The sequence below is a fragment of the Agrilus planipennis genome, unplaced genomic scaffold, assembly GCF_000699045.2.
Source record: "Agrilus planipennis isolate EAB-ADULT unplaced genomic scaffold, Apla_2.0 scaffold100, whole genome shotgun sequence".
NCBI classification, from domain to species: Eukaryota; Metazoa; Arthropoda; class Insecta; order Coleoptera; family Buprestidae; genus Agrilus; species Agrilus planipennis.
Genome location: NW_020442469.1, coordinates 504448 through 518425, shown reverse-complemented (window position 1 = coordinate 518425; position 13978 = coordinate 504448). Strand labels below are relative to the sequence as shown.

At 34.2% G+C, this 13978-nt stretch overlaps 1 protein-coding gene across 1 annotated transcript in view; it reads right to left on the bottom strand.

The window, feature by feature from the left end:
- LOC108736187 (eye-specific diacylglycerol kinase) overlaps window positions 1–13978 on the bottom strand; it is a 275242-nt gene that overhangs the window by 48895 nt on the left and 212369 nt on the right. Inside the window, exon 4 of the mRNA XM_025981393.1 lies at window positions 8164–8367. Within this exon, the coding sequence (XP_025837178.1) occupies window positions 8164–8367 (204 nt within the window). The remainder of the gene's footprint in view (window positions 1–8163; window positions 8368–13978) is intronic.

Here is a 13978-nt window from a genome sequence, read left to right as displayed (position 1 = left end):
TTATTTATTGACTTCCATAGAGTCCTCCGTTCTCCTCCTATTCTTTCTAATACCTCTTCATTTCTAACCTTCTCTATCCATCTCATCATTCGCTGGTAACACCACATTTCGAATGCTTCTAACCTTTTCTTTTCCGCCGCGCTCCAAATATACACCTTTGACAATCTTTTTCGAATTTCTAAATTAATCGTTCGCGAGCATAGAAGTGACTTCTTTTTATTGAAGGCGACTCGACCTTGCGCTAGCCTCTGCTTTATATCCTTACTACTTCTTCCGTCCTGAGTTATCTGACTTCCTAGATACCTAAAATCAGCCACTTCTTCTAATGTTTCGTTTCCTATCTTTACATTCGCTCTTTCCCTACTATTTCTACCCTTGTCTAGCAATATTTTTGTTTTACTTTTATTTATTTTCATACAATACTGTTTTGTCAACAGCTCTTCCATTTTATTTAAAGCTATCTCTAACTCGTTCTTGCTAGATGCTAATAGGTACTTCTATATCATCTGCAAATCTAAGCATACTGATCTTTTGCCCCTCTATATCTATCCCTACTGTTGTCCTGTCTTTAATTATGTTGAATGCGTCTTCCATTTATAGTTTAAAAAGTAGCACTGACAGAATATATGGTAAATAACAATTTAATGTCTAAAAACATAGATACCTAATAATATATGCTGATAATTAAACCTATTAACCAATCATATATAATAATTCAAAAAACTACACAATTAAATGTTTTAGACAATAATATGGTATCAGTAATTCAAAATTTTAATATTTATTCTGTCTTACTCTTAACTGGAGAGTCCCCAAAGTATCCCATAACATAAGTTCCCAAATATACTCTTACTCTACTATGTTACAAAACAAAGGATTAAATCTATTTTACGTTTGGATTAGGGACTTTTACTTTCATATATGATCGCAAGTTATCACAATAACAAATTTTATTTTATATTAAAAATACCACAGGAATGGAAACTTACTTTTCCGCATTGTTTACATTTCCCTTTCTCTGACCGCCGATGGACCCAGTGGTGCTGCACGTTAGATTGCTCTCGATATTGTCTTAAACCGACATCTCTGAAGGTGGGCTTGCAAGTGAAACGTATTCGTTCCAGCAATATGGGAATGCATTTTTGATGGGCAACAATATTGCAAGCGGAACACTTCAAACGGATTCCGTGCTTCTGAAACAACAACAAAGAGAAGCAATGATTATATATTTCTTTAAACAATAGTTTTGATTATAGTTGTATTGACAGTTGAACAGTGCGCGGGCAACGTCCGTTGCATACTGCGCGCGCAGCTTCCGTAGCATACTGCGCGCGCAGCTTCCGTTGCGTAAAATGTTACTAAACGCGCTAAAAGAAGTGCAACTTCAATAAATATAAATATTTTTAGATAGTCCCAATTTGGTTCCTTTGGTCCCAATCCATTTTTTCATCAATAATTGTGATGTGAATAGTTTTGATTCTTCATAGTGTAAAGTACAATTTACTTTAGAATTGTAAGTAAAAACAAACAAAAAGAAAAAATAATATAACGCAATCAGGAATATTTACATCAGAAATTGACGAAAAATCCGAAATATACGTCCATGTAAATCATTACGTATATTTTTCATATGTTTCAATATCGATACGAATATTTAGTCGTCCTTCAGCGAGTATATTAAGGCAAACAATATGACGGCTGTTACTGTGAATTCAAGCAGTAAAGCTAACTTATTCAGATGAATATTTATTAGGCCTTTTTGAGTGAGAAACAAATAGCCGAAACGAATATGTTTTGCAGTTGATACTACGGAAAACAGAAACGAAGACAATGAAAAAAGAATGGAACAACTGGAACACCTCTGCTTATCGTTGTTTAAACTATTTCACGTATGCATTGCATGTGACAGTGAATTCATTTGGAAGGGTATTAAAAGTAGGTTTTTCATTTAGGTAATTTAAAAACGGTTTTGTGAAGAGAAATTGAATAACGAGACATGCCTGTGCAGTAATTAGATTTTTATTAATACTCGGCATGTGTTTTTTTCCGAAAAGTAATGTCAAGGTGGGAGTAATGAAATTGGAAGAAAAAATTAATGATGCAGAGAAAGGATCTGTAACATTCGAATGTTGAAATTTATTAATACATGTATAAGACAGAAGAAAAGTCACAAATGATTTTCTTGATTAGGGTGACCGGTTGAACGAAGAATGAAACAGAAGATTACCAATCGTAAAGAATGTTTCGAATGAAACAGAACGAGAAAGAGAAGCAAAAGTCAGAGTTGAAGTTCTTAAGAAAGTTAAAAGATGCAAGAAGAGAACCTGGAAGCAAGGCAAGATATCTTTGGTAAAAAGTGAAATAAAGAAAATAACTAAAAGGATAGGCAGAATCATACATGTTATACCAATGCCGCAGGCGACGATCGATACCGATACCCGCGGCGTCATNTTACTTGCTCACTGATCCCTATTTTTAAATATTTAATCTACGCCCCTGATCTGAATACTGAAGAATGAGGGCTGCAATATTTATACCTAAAACTGCCTACTTTTGCCACCGCACATCCATGCCATTTTAAAATTTCCGCCAGCTTCCAGCGTCAGGCGTGTAATAGGATATGAGACATGAAAGACGTGTTCGAAAACATGAAGGAATAGCTAGGGATATATTAGAAGAAGAAGCAGGAGTTAAGGAAGGTAAAGGAAGACCTGGATAGATCAGATTATACTTGAAAAGAAAATACAAAAACCTTCTCAGGATAGGAACGATTAGAGGTGTGTCCAATGAGTTTTGGGACTGATGTGTTATGATAATGCTCACTCTTAAAATGTATGCTCATGCAACTTATAAGGAATTCGTAGAAATTACTTCAATATGGAAATATTTTACTATGTTTAACTGTGACTTGACAATTTAATAAATATAAAAACTGTAAAGTGAATTGTGATTTTGGATCTTCTATGAAACATAACTGTTGGGTTTGAGCGTTTTGTTTTCAAAATTCAGTCTATTAGTATTTTTGTTATTAGTAGTACTTCCGGTTTAATTTTATGCAGTACATCGAGAATTTTATCGAAAATTCATTACGGAGTTAAAATATAACTGGGTTGGATTTTTTTTTCTCCTAAATTTAAACAAAATTTGAATGGGCTACAATATTTGCTCAATGAATTTTACGGTCAGTTAATGACAATATATTCCTTTCGCTTAGCGTTTCAGCTCCACTCTTTCCTATCCTGACCTAATCTTCGCTTTTCAGTAAAACTAGAACATTCCATATCCTTTACTATTTGTGAACAGTAATCTAATCTACGTCTACCTCTACTCCTCTTAACTTCAGTTTCTGCTTCTAATATGTCTCTGACTAGACCTTCATGCTTAAGAAGGTGTCTTACCACCCTATCTCGCCTATTTCTTATTGATTTCCATAGCGCTCTTTGTTCTCCTACTCTTTCTAATATATTCTCATTTCCAATCTTCTCTATCCACGGTATCCACATCATTCGCCTGTAACACCACATTTCCAACGCTTCTAACCTTTTCATTTTCGCAGCGCGAAAACATAAACCTTTAACAATCTTTTTCGAGTTTCTAAATTAACCGTTTGCGAGCATAAAAGTGACTTCTTTTTATTGAAGGCGACTCAACCCTGCGCTATCCTCTGCTTTATATCCCTACTACTTCTTCCGCCCTAACTTATCTGACTTCCTAGATACCGAAAATCAACGACTTCTTCTAATTTTTCGTCTATCGTTATATTCGCTCTTTCTCTACTTTTTCTTCTGTTGCACACCAGTATTTTTGTTTTACTTTTATTTATATTCATACGATATTGTTTTGTTAATACCGCTTCTATTTTATTTAAAGATATCTCTAGTCCCTTCTTGCTAGATGTTAATAGTACTATATCATCTGCAAATTTAAGCATACTTTTCTTTTGCCCTTCTATATTTATCCCTACAGTTGTACTATACATAATGATGTTAATCGCGTCTTCGATGTATATATTAAAAAGTAGCAGTGACAGTGAGCATTCTTGCCTGACTCTCTTATTAATATTTACTTCTCTACGGTGCTGCGATTCAGGAACGTAAATAATTTTTTATAGAAGGGAATGTGTATTCTGAAAACAGGTTCGTCTCACATTGTGAAAAATTTTCTTGGCAATTTACATAAAACACGTCTTCTGAACAAAAAAGGGATGTGTAATAGAAATAGGTTGAATCGTTGCAAAGTTCCTCTTTAATGGAACCTTTTACCGAGTCTAAACATTGTGACTTTGCTTGAAAGCAGGAGAAAACGGTTCAGAAGCGATAAAGCTCAAATAAATGCAACAGAAGAATAGGTACCTACGTCAACAATTGCGTTTCTACGTTTGGAAGGAGAATGAGCTATTAATTTACAAAGCATAGCTTACTAGTCGGAGAGCTAAGCATGAGATTTCAACATCGTTCAGATTATGGACAAACTTTATATATACATACATCTACCTATATGAGCAGAAGATCAAAATGAGATATGAGTAAAACGTTGCAATTATCAATTTCATATTAAAAACGGGTGAGACTTTTCGACTAGGAGTAGAAGAGTATTATTTTTGAAAATTGCACCAAAAGGTCTGGATTTGTATAAAATCCACCTCAGTTTTAGTTTCTTGTGGTCGTTATTTTTTTCCTATCCTAAGAAAGTAGATTGTGGTTGAAAGAAACTATGTTACTTTCACAAAATACGATAACTATGTTCAGAAATCTAAACTTGTAACTGAGAATGACATCTTGGGCGTCAAAACATGTGTTATATTATTTGGTTTAGTTACAAAGAACTGAATTTAACGTTGATAAATATCGTTGGATTAAATGTATGTGGTTAATCATGTTGAAAAACTAAATGAAATTGTATTTTCATCGTTTTTACTTAAACTTCTCAGACTTTCTTAGAATCCAGGAACGTAAGATAATAAGTCAACTTGTATGGGTCTCGTTGCCTTGACAACTTTTAAAAAACTTCTACCTCTTACAATTCATTTCTGCAGGAAATTACTTTTCCATATTTAAGATCAAATTATATTTGCAAGGAAACTACTTTACGTCTGATTTTGAATGGCCCCATATTTAGTTAAAAAGTTAAATATTTGAAAAAATGACCAATAGAAGTTTAACTGCAGACCAAAAGGAGCGTTTATACATACAGGGTGTTTCTGAAATAAGTAGCAAGCAACAAGAAAATTAAGTAAAGGTTTGGGTGTCCAAAATTCTCCGTATTCGAATGTACAGGAAAGGGCCAGTCCGACCCTGGTAGAGTCACGCATTGAAATACGACATTGTAACGCCGCATTGAATCAGCGTAGATTAAGCGTGATTGCCGATGTTTATGTTTACAGTTGGCCTGGAGTAGTTCTTTGTTATTTAAAAGTTTTAAGCTCGTATTACGTTTGCATGTAGAAAGACCAAATCATTACGAGTAGGTCAGTGTGCTAGTGCACTGTTACGGCAATAGACGTCTAAAGGTTATTAAGTACAGTAGCTTAGTACGTAGTAAGCTGTTGTATTAGTCATTCCACAATTGTCACTGTTTACATTTTTCATCGATGTACCTGGTAAGCTGTTGTTGATTCACGCCCAGGACCGGCTTTGGATTGCAACTTCGTCAAGTTTTCTTACAAATTATTTTATCGTTGCTTTACTCACCATGCGATTCCTTGTTGCTTCTATAGTATAGTCGAAATAAGAAGGCAAAGTCCCCAATGAATAATACACACTAAAGGAATATCGTTTTTCTCATTCTTACAAACGGAAGATATCCTGTCTTTACTCTCTAGAGAGATGACTATTCGCACAAATACACCAACTAAATTAAGCCGACCCTGTAAATTTTCCCATTTTATGTAGGTACAAATGACAAGACAATCATGTTGTCGATCGTCTCATTCTATTCGATTGATTCTTATGAAACGTAGGTGCAGGCCTCGACGCAGCTGTGGAGGAGGTGTGTTTAGAGAGTAAAGACAGGATATCTTCCGTTTGTAAGAACGAGAAAAACGATATGCCTTTAGTGTGCATTATTTAGTGGGGACTTTGCCTTCTTATTTCGACTATACTATAGTTAACATCCTCCAAAGCTTAATACTTATTTCAGAAACACCCTGTACACCGAGAACTCTTCGAACATATTGATAATTGACATAGTAGTTTTTATGTCGAAGAGAAATAAGAGTGAACCATTTTACTTTTCAAAATTGAACGGATGACTTTCGAGTTGATCGATGTTTTCCGGCAGCTTTTTTTTCCAAGATGATTTGCATAACAAAAGCCTTGAGAGACAGTTTGAATTTTTTTAAGTAAATTGAATAGACAGTTAACTTAATACTTGACCGGAGTTGGAAGCTCCACGTCTTTCTAACTTTCTTAATTTCAGAACAGTTTAGTGGAAGAAACCGCTCCGCAACTGGCTTTTTTAAATGCTAAATTTTGTTTAGACCGAAGCCAGGACGGAATTCATTTGATTCTTAAATCGTATTTTTATACGCAATATTTAAAACGGGAACTGAAAGGTAAATAGTTACTTTTGTGTAATTTTACAACCCACTTTTCCATTATTTCCCAACTTCTGCGACTGCTTTGTCAAGAAAATACGAGCACCGCATTAAATTATGGGCACTACATTGAAGTACTTAATAAAAGTTTAACGAGAATGTAGCATAGCAGTTTATAGACTTTTCAAAGTAAAAATTAATAGATTCGTTTAAGTGGATAGATAACGTTTTATTACAAAATCAGAAAAAGTTAAAACAACTGCAGGTAGTTTGAAATTGTTTTTTATTTTATTGATACTCATTTTCACGATTTCTGACGTGTGCAAATGACTTCTTCGGGCAGACATGAACAGACCGATAAATACCGGTAAGATCAATAGTAATAAAATTATTGGAATCCCGTATTCCGTACTGCATCATACTCATCATCATCATCATAAGGTCGTCAGTCATCAGACTGGTTGGACATGCACCTCCACTTTTTCCTATCATTAGCTAATCTTTGCATTTCCTTAAAACTAGAATATCTCACATCCTTAACTATTTGCGAACAGTAATCTAATCCAGGTCTACCTCTACTCCTCTTAACTCCTAGACCTTCATGCTTGAGAAGGTGTCCTACCAACCTATCTCGCCTATTTATTTATTGACTTCCATAGAGTCCTCCGTTCTCCTCCTATTCTTTCTAATACCTCTTCATTTCTAACCTTCTCTATCCATCTCATCATTCGCTGGTAACACCACATTTCGAATGCTTCTAACCTTTTCTTTTCCGCCGCGCTCCAAATATACACCTTTGACAATCTTTTTCGAATTTCTAAATTAATCGTTCGCGAGCATAGAAGTGACTTCTTTTTATTGAAGGCGACTCGACCTTGCGCTAGCCTCTGCTTTATATCCTTACTACTTCTTCCGTCCTGAGTTATCTGACTTCCTAGATACCTAAAATCAGCCACTTCTTCTAATGTTTCGTTTCCTATCTTTACATTCGCTCTTTCCCTACTATTTCTACCCTTGTCTAGCAATATTTTTGTTTTACTTTTATTTATTTTCATACAATACTGTTTTGTCAACAGCTCTTCCATTTTATTTAAAGCTATCTCTAACTCGTTCTTGCTAGATGCTAATAGGTACTTCTATATCATCTGCAAATCTAAGCATACTAATCTTTTGCCCCTCTATATCTATCCCTACTGTTGTCCTGTCTTTAATTATGTTGAATGCGTCTTCCATTTATAGTTTAAAAAGTAGCACTGACAGAATATATGGTAAATAACAATTTAATGTCTAAAAACATAGATACCTAATAATATATGCTGATAATTAAACCTATTAACCAATCATATATAATAATTCAAAAAACTACACAATTAAATGTTTTAGACAATAATATGGTATCAGTAATTCAAAATTTTAATATTTATTCTGTCTTACTCTTAACTGGAGAGTCCCCAAAGTATCCCATAACATAAGTTCCCAAATATACTCTTACTCTACTATGTTACAAAACAAAGGATTAAATCTATTTTACGTTTGGATTAGGGACTTTTACTTTCATATATGATCGCAAGTTATCACAATAACAAATTTTATTTTATATTAAAAATACCACAGGAATGGAAACTTACTTTTCCGCATTGTTTACATTTCCCTTTCTCTGACCGCCGATGGACCCAGTGGTGCTGCACGTTAGATTGCTCTCGATATTGTCTTAAACCGACATCTCTGAAGGTGGGCTTGCAAGTGAAACGTATTCGTTCCAGCAATATGGGAATGCATTTTTGATGGGCAACAATATTGCAAGCGGAACACTTCAAACGGATTCCGTGCTTCTGAAACAACAACAAAGAGAAGCAATGATTATATATTTCTTTAAACAATAGTTTTGATTATAGTTGTATTGACAGTTGAACAGTGCGCGGGCAACGTCCGTTGCATACTGCGCGCGCAGCTTCCGTAGCATACTGCGCGCGCAGCTTCCGTTGCGTAAAATGTTACTAAACGCGCTAAAAGAAGTGCAACTTCAATAAATATAAATATTTTTAGATAGTCCCAATTTGGTTCCTTTGGTCCCAATCCATTTTTTCATCAATAATTGTGATGTGAATAGTTTTGATTCTTCATAGTGTAAAGTACAATTTACTTTAGAATTGTAAGTAAAAACAAACAAAAAGAAAAAATAATATAACGCAATCAGGAATATTTACATCAGAAATTGACGAAAAATCCGAAATATACGTCCATGTAAATCATTACGTATATTTTTCATATGTTTCAATATCGATACGAATATTTAGTCGTCCTTCAGCGAGTATATTAAGGCAAACAATATGACGGCTGTTACTGTGAATTCAAGCAGTAAAGCTAACTTATTCAGATGAATATTTATTAGGCCTTTTTGAGTGAGAAACAAATAGCCGAAACGAATATGTTTTGCAGTTGATACTACGGAAAACAGAAACGAAGACAATGAAAAAAGAATGGAACAACTGGAACACCTCTGCTTATCGTTGTTTAAATTATTTCACGTATGCATTGCATGTGACAGTGAATTCATTTGGAAGGGTATTAAAAGTAGGTTTTTCATTTAGGTAATTTAAAAACGGTTTTGTGAAGAGAAATTGAATAACGAGACATGCCTGTGCAGTAATTAGATTTTTATTAATACTCGGCATGTGTTTTTTTCCGAAAAGTAATGTCAAGGTGGGAGTAATGAAATTGGAAGAAAAAATTAATGATGCAGAGAAAGGATCTGTAACATTCGAATGTTGAAATTTATTAATACATGTATAAGACAGAAGAAAAGTCACAAATGATTTTCTTGATTAGGGTGACCGGTTGAACGAAGAATGAAACAGAAGATTACCAATCGTAAAGAATGTTTCGAATGAAACAGAACGAGAAAGAGAAGCAAAAGTCAGAGTTGAAGTTCTTAAGAAAGTTAAAAGATGCAAGAAGAGAACCTGGAAGCAAGGCAAGATATCTTTGGTAAAAAGTGAAATAAAGAAAATAACTAAAAGGATAGGCAGAATCATACGTGTTATGCCAATGCCGCAAGCGGCGATCGATACCGATACCCGCGGAGTCATTGATGCAGGTCCAGCCGAGACTCACTACCACACAAATTTGCGCGACAAAAACCTACCAGTTCTGCATGAAGATGCATGTAAGGAAAATAAATAGAATACTAGTTAAGTAGGTATTGATTATATCTTTTAAAAAGAAACTACATGTTCAAGAAAAGAAATTAGAAGGAACATCATGATAATAAACAACAAATCAAATTTATTTTGTTATTTCGGTATATTTATTTTGTAAGATTAAATTAGATTATTAGTTTTAATGAAATAAAGGTTTTAGAATATTCATAATTAATTCAGAATTCACATACCTACTTTATGAATGTCTTGGTATTAGTCTTAGTCTTACTTATTCGGTCTTGGTCTTCAGTGTTAAGGCTTGGTCTTGTACATTTAATGTGATATTATGTTTTACACTTTTACTTTTACACTTTTTTTATTTACCGACACAATAATTGTCTTAGATGCTGAAATTTTCTATAATACATGCGAGTTTATCATGACTTTTAAATTAAAGAAAAATGTGTATGTAGTTGTGAGAGTTATGAAAACTCGAGAACTTACCCTTCCTACGATACATAAATTATTCCTTCCTCTAACACTTAAATTAGCAAAAAAAAGTGTGCATAATTCTTGAAAGAAGTAAAGAATATTAAAAAAAAAAATAGTTTGTCTCTATATTTCAACTATGTGTTAACCAGACATAGGAACAAAGAATCCTTTTTTGAAACAGTGGTAAACTTTTTTGTTTTTTATATTTACTGTTAAATTCTAGTAAAGAAAACTGAAAATTTGAAATACTAAAAATCTTTTGTTCCTCGAAATGAATATTAAAGTTGCTTCAAATGGTTTAACTCATAAATCAACGGGAAGTAATAATTTTTTGTTTTTCCGACTTGATCTTGGTCTTGGTATTACTAGTATAGACAGTGTTCACCTTGTTCCCTGCATTTTCGCAAAACCGACACCAAGACTGCAAGATCAAGACCGATTTGGCTCATCATTAATGCACTAATTGCATCCTAACCTTCATTTATCTAGATGAAACAGAGCAGAAATTATTCAAAAATATTCTTTTCTTTTATATGAATGGTAAAAGTGGGCGCGTGCCTTGTCTATGTCTTTACATTCTGGTAATGAATAATTGTTGCAAAAGGTACCCTCATCAGGGTGCTTTCAAAATGTATAACGATAATGCACATTTGTTTTATAATTCATTATAACCCTTACGTTGTATACAAAGGGTGTAAATGAGTTAATGTAATAAACTAGTTCACCCCTGAGTTGTTTGCTACGAGATAAGGACTGTAAAACTAATGGGGAAAACATAAGGAAATCGTTCTTCTTGTGAATCTAATGTAAGCACAGACGAACATGTGTATGAAATGCGAGACGAAACTCCCAGGTGGTAAAACTTTTACGACGTTTTAACGAGCCCAAGTACGAATAGACTCCTAATTGACATTCACGAGCTTGTCGCGTCCTAATATCACGTAGGCCACGATACGCACGATTCGGCATTCAAAGGGAATAATAGGTCTCGATTCGTAGAAGGAGAATTCCATTTTAAACCAAACTTCAAAGTCGCGGAAAAATTGGCATTAAAATATTCAAACCGGGAAAAGAGAATACAAACTTCTTTTATAAACTTTGAACGTACATATTTTTGTTGAAGTAGATACTTGTACAGGTAAAGTAGAAAGAATCCCTTTTACTATCGATCAAATTGATATGTAATTGATCTGTATATGCAAAAAGGTCAAATTAGGAAGGCGATGTCTGCAATAAAGTTCTTACTGAAATGAGAGAGCTATTTTGACCTGTGTTTCAACATATAAAATGACCTAGTCTTTACCGAAAGAACGCTATTTATGAACCTTTGAAGTGAAACTTCTATATAGACGGGGAGTATTACGATTTTTTCTGTCACAAAAAAGCGTTACGACCGCGTGGAGGGGGTAGACGGTATATCGTGGAGAAAAGCGGCAGCGGCGGAGAGTGAGAAAGGCTGGCTGCGGTGGAGAGAGGGCTACGGCTATATTATATGGATATAAGCCGTGCGGAGAGCAAAGAATCCGCTAGAGTCCCGGCGGCGTGTGCTGTGCTCAGCTGTTGTTTTCTTACCTTTGCTCTCTACGTGGTTAGGTATCATTGCCTCTGTGTTAAAACTAAATCATAATTTGCAGTAAACCTGTAACACTGGGACACATAGTAGAACTAAAACTTCAACTTAGACAAGTGAAAAAACTAATGTTCGATTCGTATTTCCGCTTATCCGTTGAAGTTTCACTTCTACTATCTCAGCACACATTTTGTTTTTTTTTTCAATGTCAATTAGAAGTTTTATGTTTTCAATTGTCATTTAAAAACACAAACCAGGGTAAGGGAATACAAAATCGTGCTACCTACTTATAAACATGGGGTAAACGGTTAATTTAGAAATTCGAAAGATACAAAAGACTTTATGGAAGTCAATAAAAAATAGGCGAGATAAGTTAGTAGGACACTTTCTCAGGTATGAAGGTCTAGTGAGAGACATTTTAGAAGCAGAAACGGGAGTTAAGAGCAGTAAAGGTTGACCTAGATTAGATTACTGTTCGCAAATAGTTAACGATGTGGGATGTTCTAGCTTTAGGGAAATGCGAATATTAGCTCAGGATAGGAAGGAGTAGAAGTGCGTTTCCAACAAGTCTTAGGACTGACGACCTTATGATGATGATATCAGAACTTATATCTCGCGTTCGCCACAATGTTAGTTTTGCTTTTTTTTACCTCAAGCTTTTAACTGTTACGCTTTCAAGATCGTATACCTTTTTGCCACTAAAAATACCATAAATCTCGATCTTCGTGGTTGGTGGTAGGTACTTATAGCTCGCAAGTATCATATTCTATGGAAATCGATAAAAAAAAGGCGAGAGAGGTTGGTAGGACATTCTCAGGCATAAAGGGCTAGTCAGAGACACATTAGAAGGATTAGAGGTAGACGTAGATTAGATTACATAAACAGTTAAGGATGTGGGATATTTTAGGAAGTACGAAGATTAGCTTAGGATAGGAAAAAGTGGAGGCGCGTGTCCAACCAGTCTTAGGACTGATGACTTTATGACGATGAATTCATATAATTTAGGACCCTTTGTACATACCTACGCTTAATAAATAACAAGATCCATTTATCTCCTATAACGTACTACAGACCATATTCCAAAGTTCACTTATACTTTCCATCAAACTCTTACTGGATTAGGAGATTATAACGTTGATTAAGTGTCTAGTTGAATAACTGTGCTGCAAGATTTATTTAGGACATTTTGTAATAAATCAGGTAAGCATTTAGATAAAATGGTTCCGTCACTCAAAGCCAGATAAACTTACATTGTTTTAGTCAGTTATCGCTAATTGTTATTTTCGAAAACTTCGAGACGGGTTTGCCTTCACTGTAAAATTGTTTAATGAAAGACGGTTTGAGCACAAGTTCATACTTTATTTATATTATTTATGACATAGTGTCTCAACACTTGAAAGATCATATACGTGATCGTACGTTTGCCTGTGTTCGTTACAATTGTTTATTTCAAAATTTGTTTGAAATGGAAACCTGTAATAATGTCGATTCGCACTTTACACATCGAATAACATTTTTAATAAAAACAGTTCCAAAAGTTTCTATTAATTGATTATCTACATTTACGTATATTACTAAAGGTATGATCTTTAAGCATCAACTACATTATTAAGAACGAATGCCGCGTGCGGCGCTCGATACGGCGATACCTTTTATACAACGCTGCCGAAAGCTAATAGCCAAGTTGATTTTTGTAGAAATATTCAGTTTCAATATATGAAAACATTAAGTTAGTATCTATAATTAATTTTTCACACTTACTTATAATAATTATTATTACATTATGTACAAATATCTTCAGCAGTTTATATTAAAAACAAAAAAGTAAGAAGTTGAAAATTGTAAATGAGGTATAAGTAATAATTATAATAGGTAATGTGTCGCAATATTCATTTCGAAAGCGTAATACATGTACCTATTTCTAAAAAAAAAGTCTCATTGATATGCCAAAAATTATTACACATCATATTTCAGTGACCTTCTATTAGAGGATTCTGCTACAAATAATTGAAATGACGCCTACAGTACGTGATCATACGTGCTAAAAGTAATGAACCGAAAATCTTATTACGTAGATTCCTAACTTATGATCATATAACTATCTATCGCTAGCGAAATGCTGTTGGTTACGAAATTGCAATAATGACGCATTTGTTTTCACTGGAAATGGAAACTCAAGCGAGTGTCTGCGTGAGGTGTTGATTCCTGATACATTGATCGATGATTGATATCGGTATATTT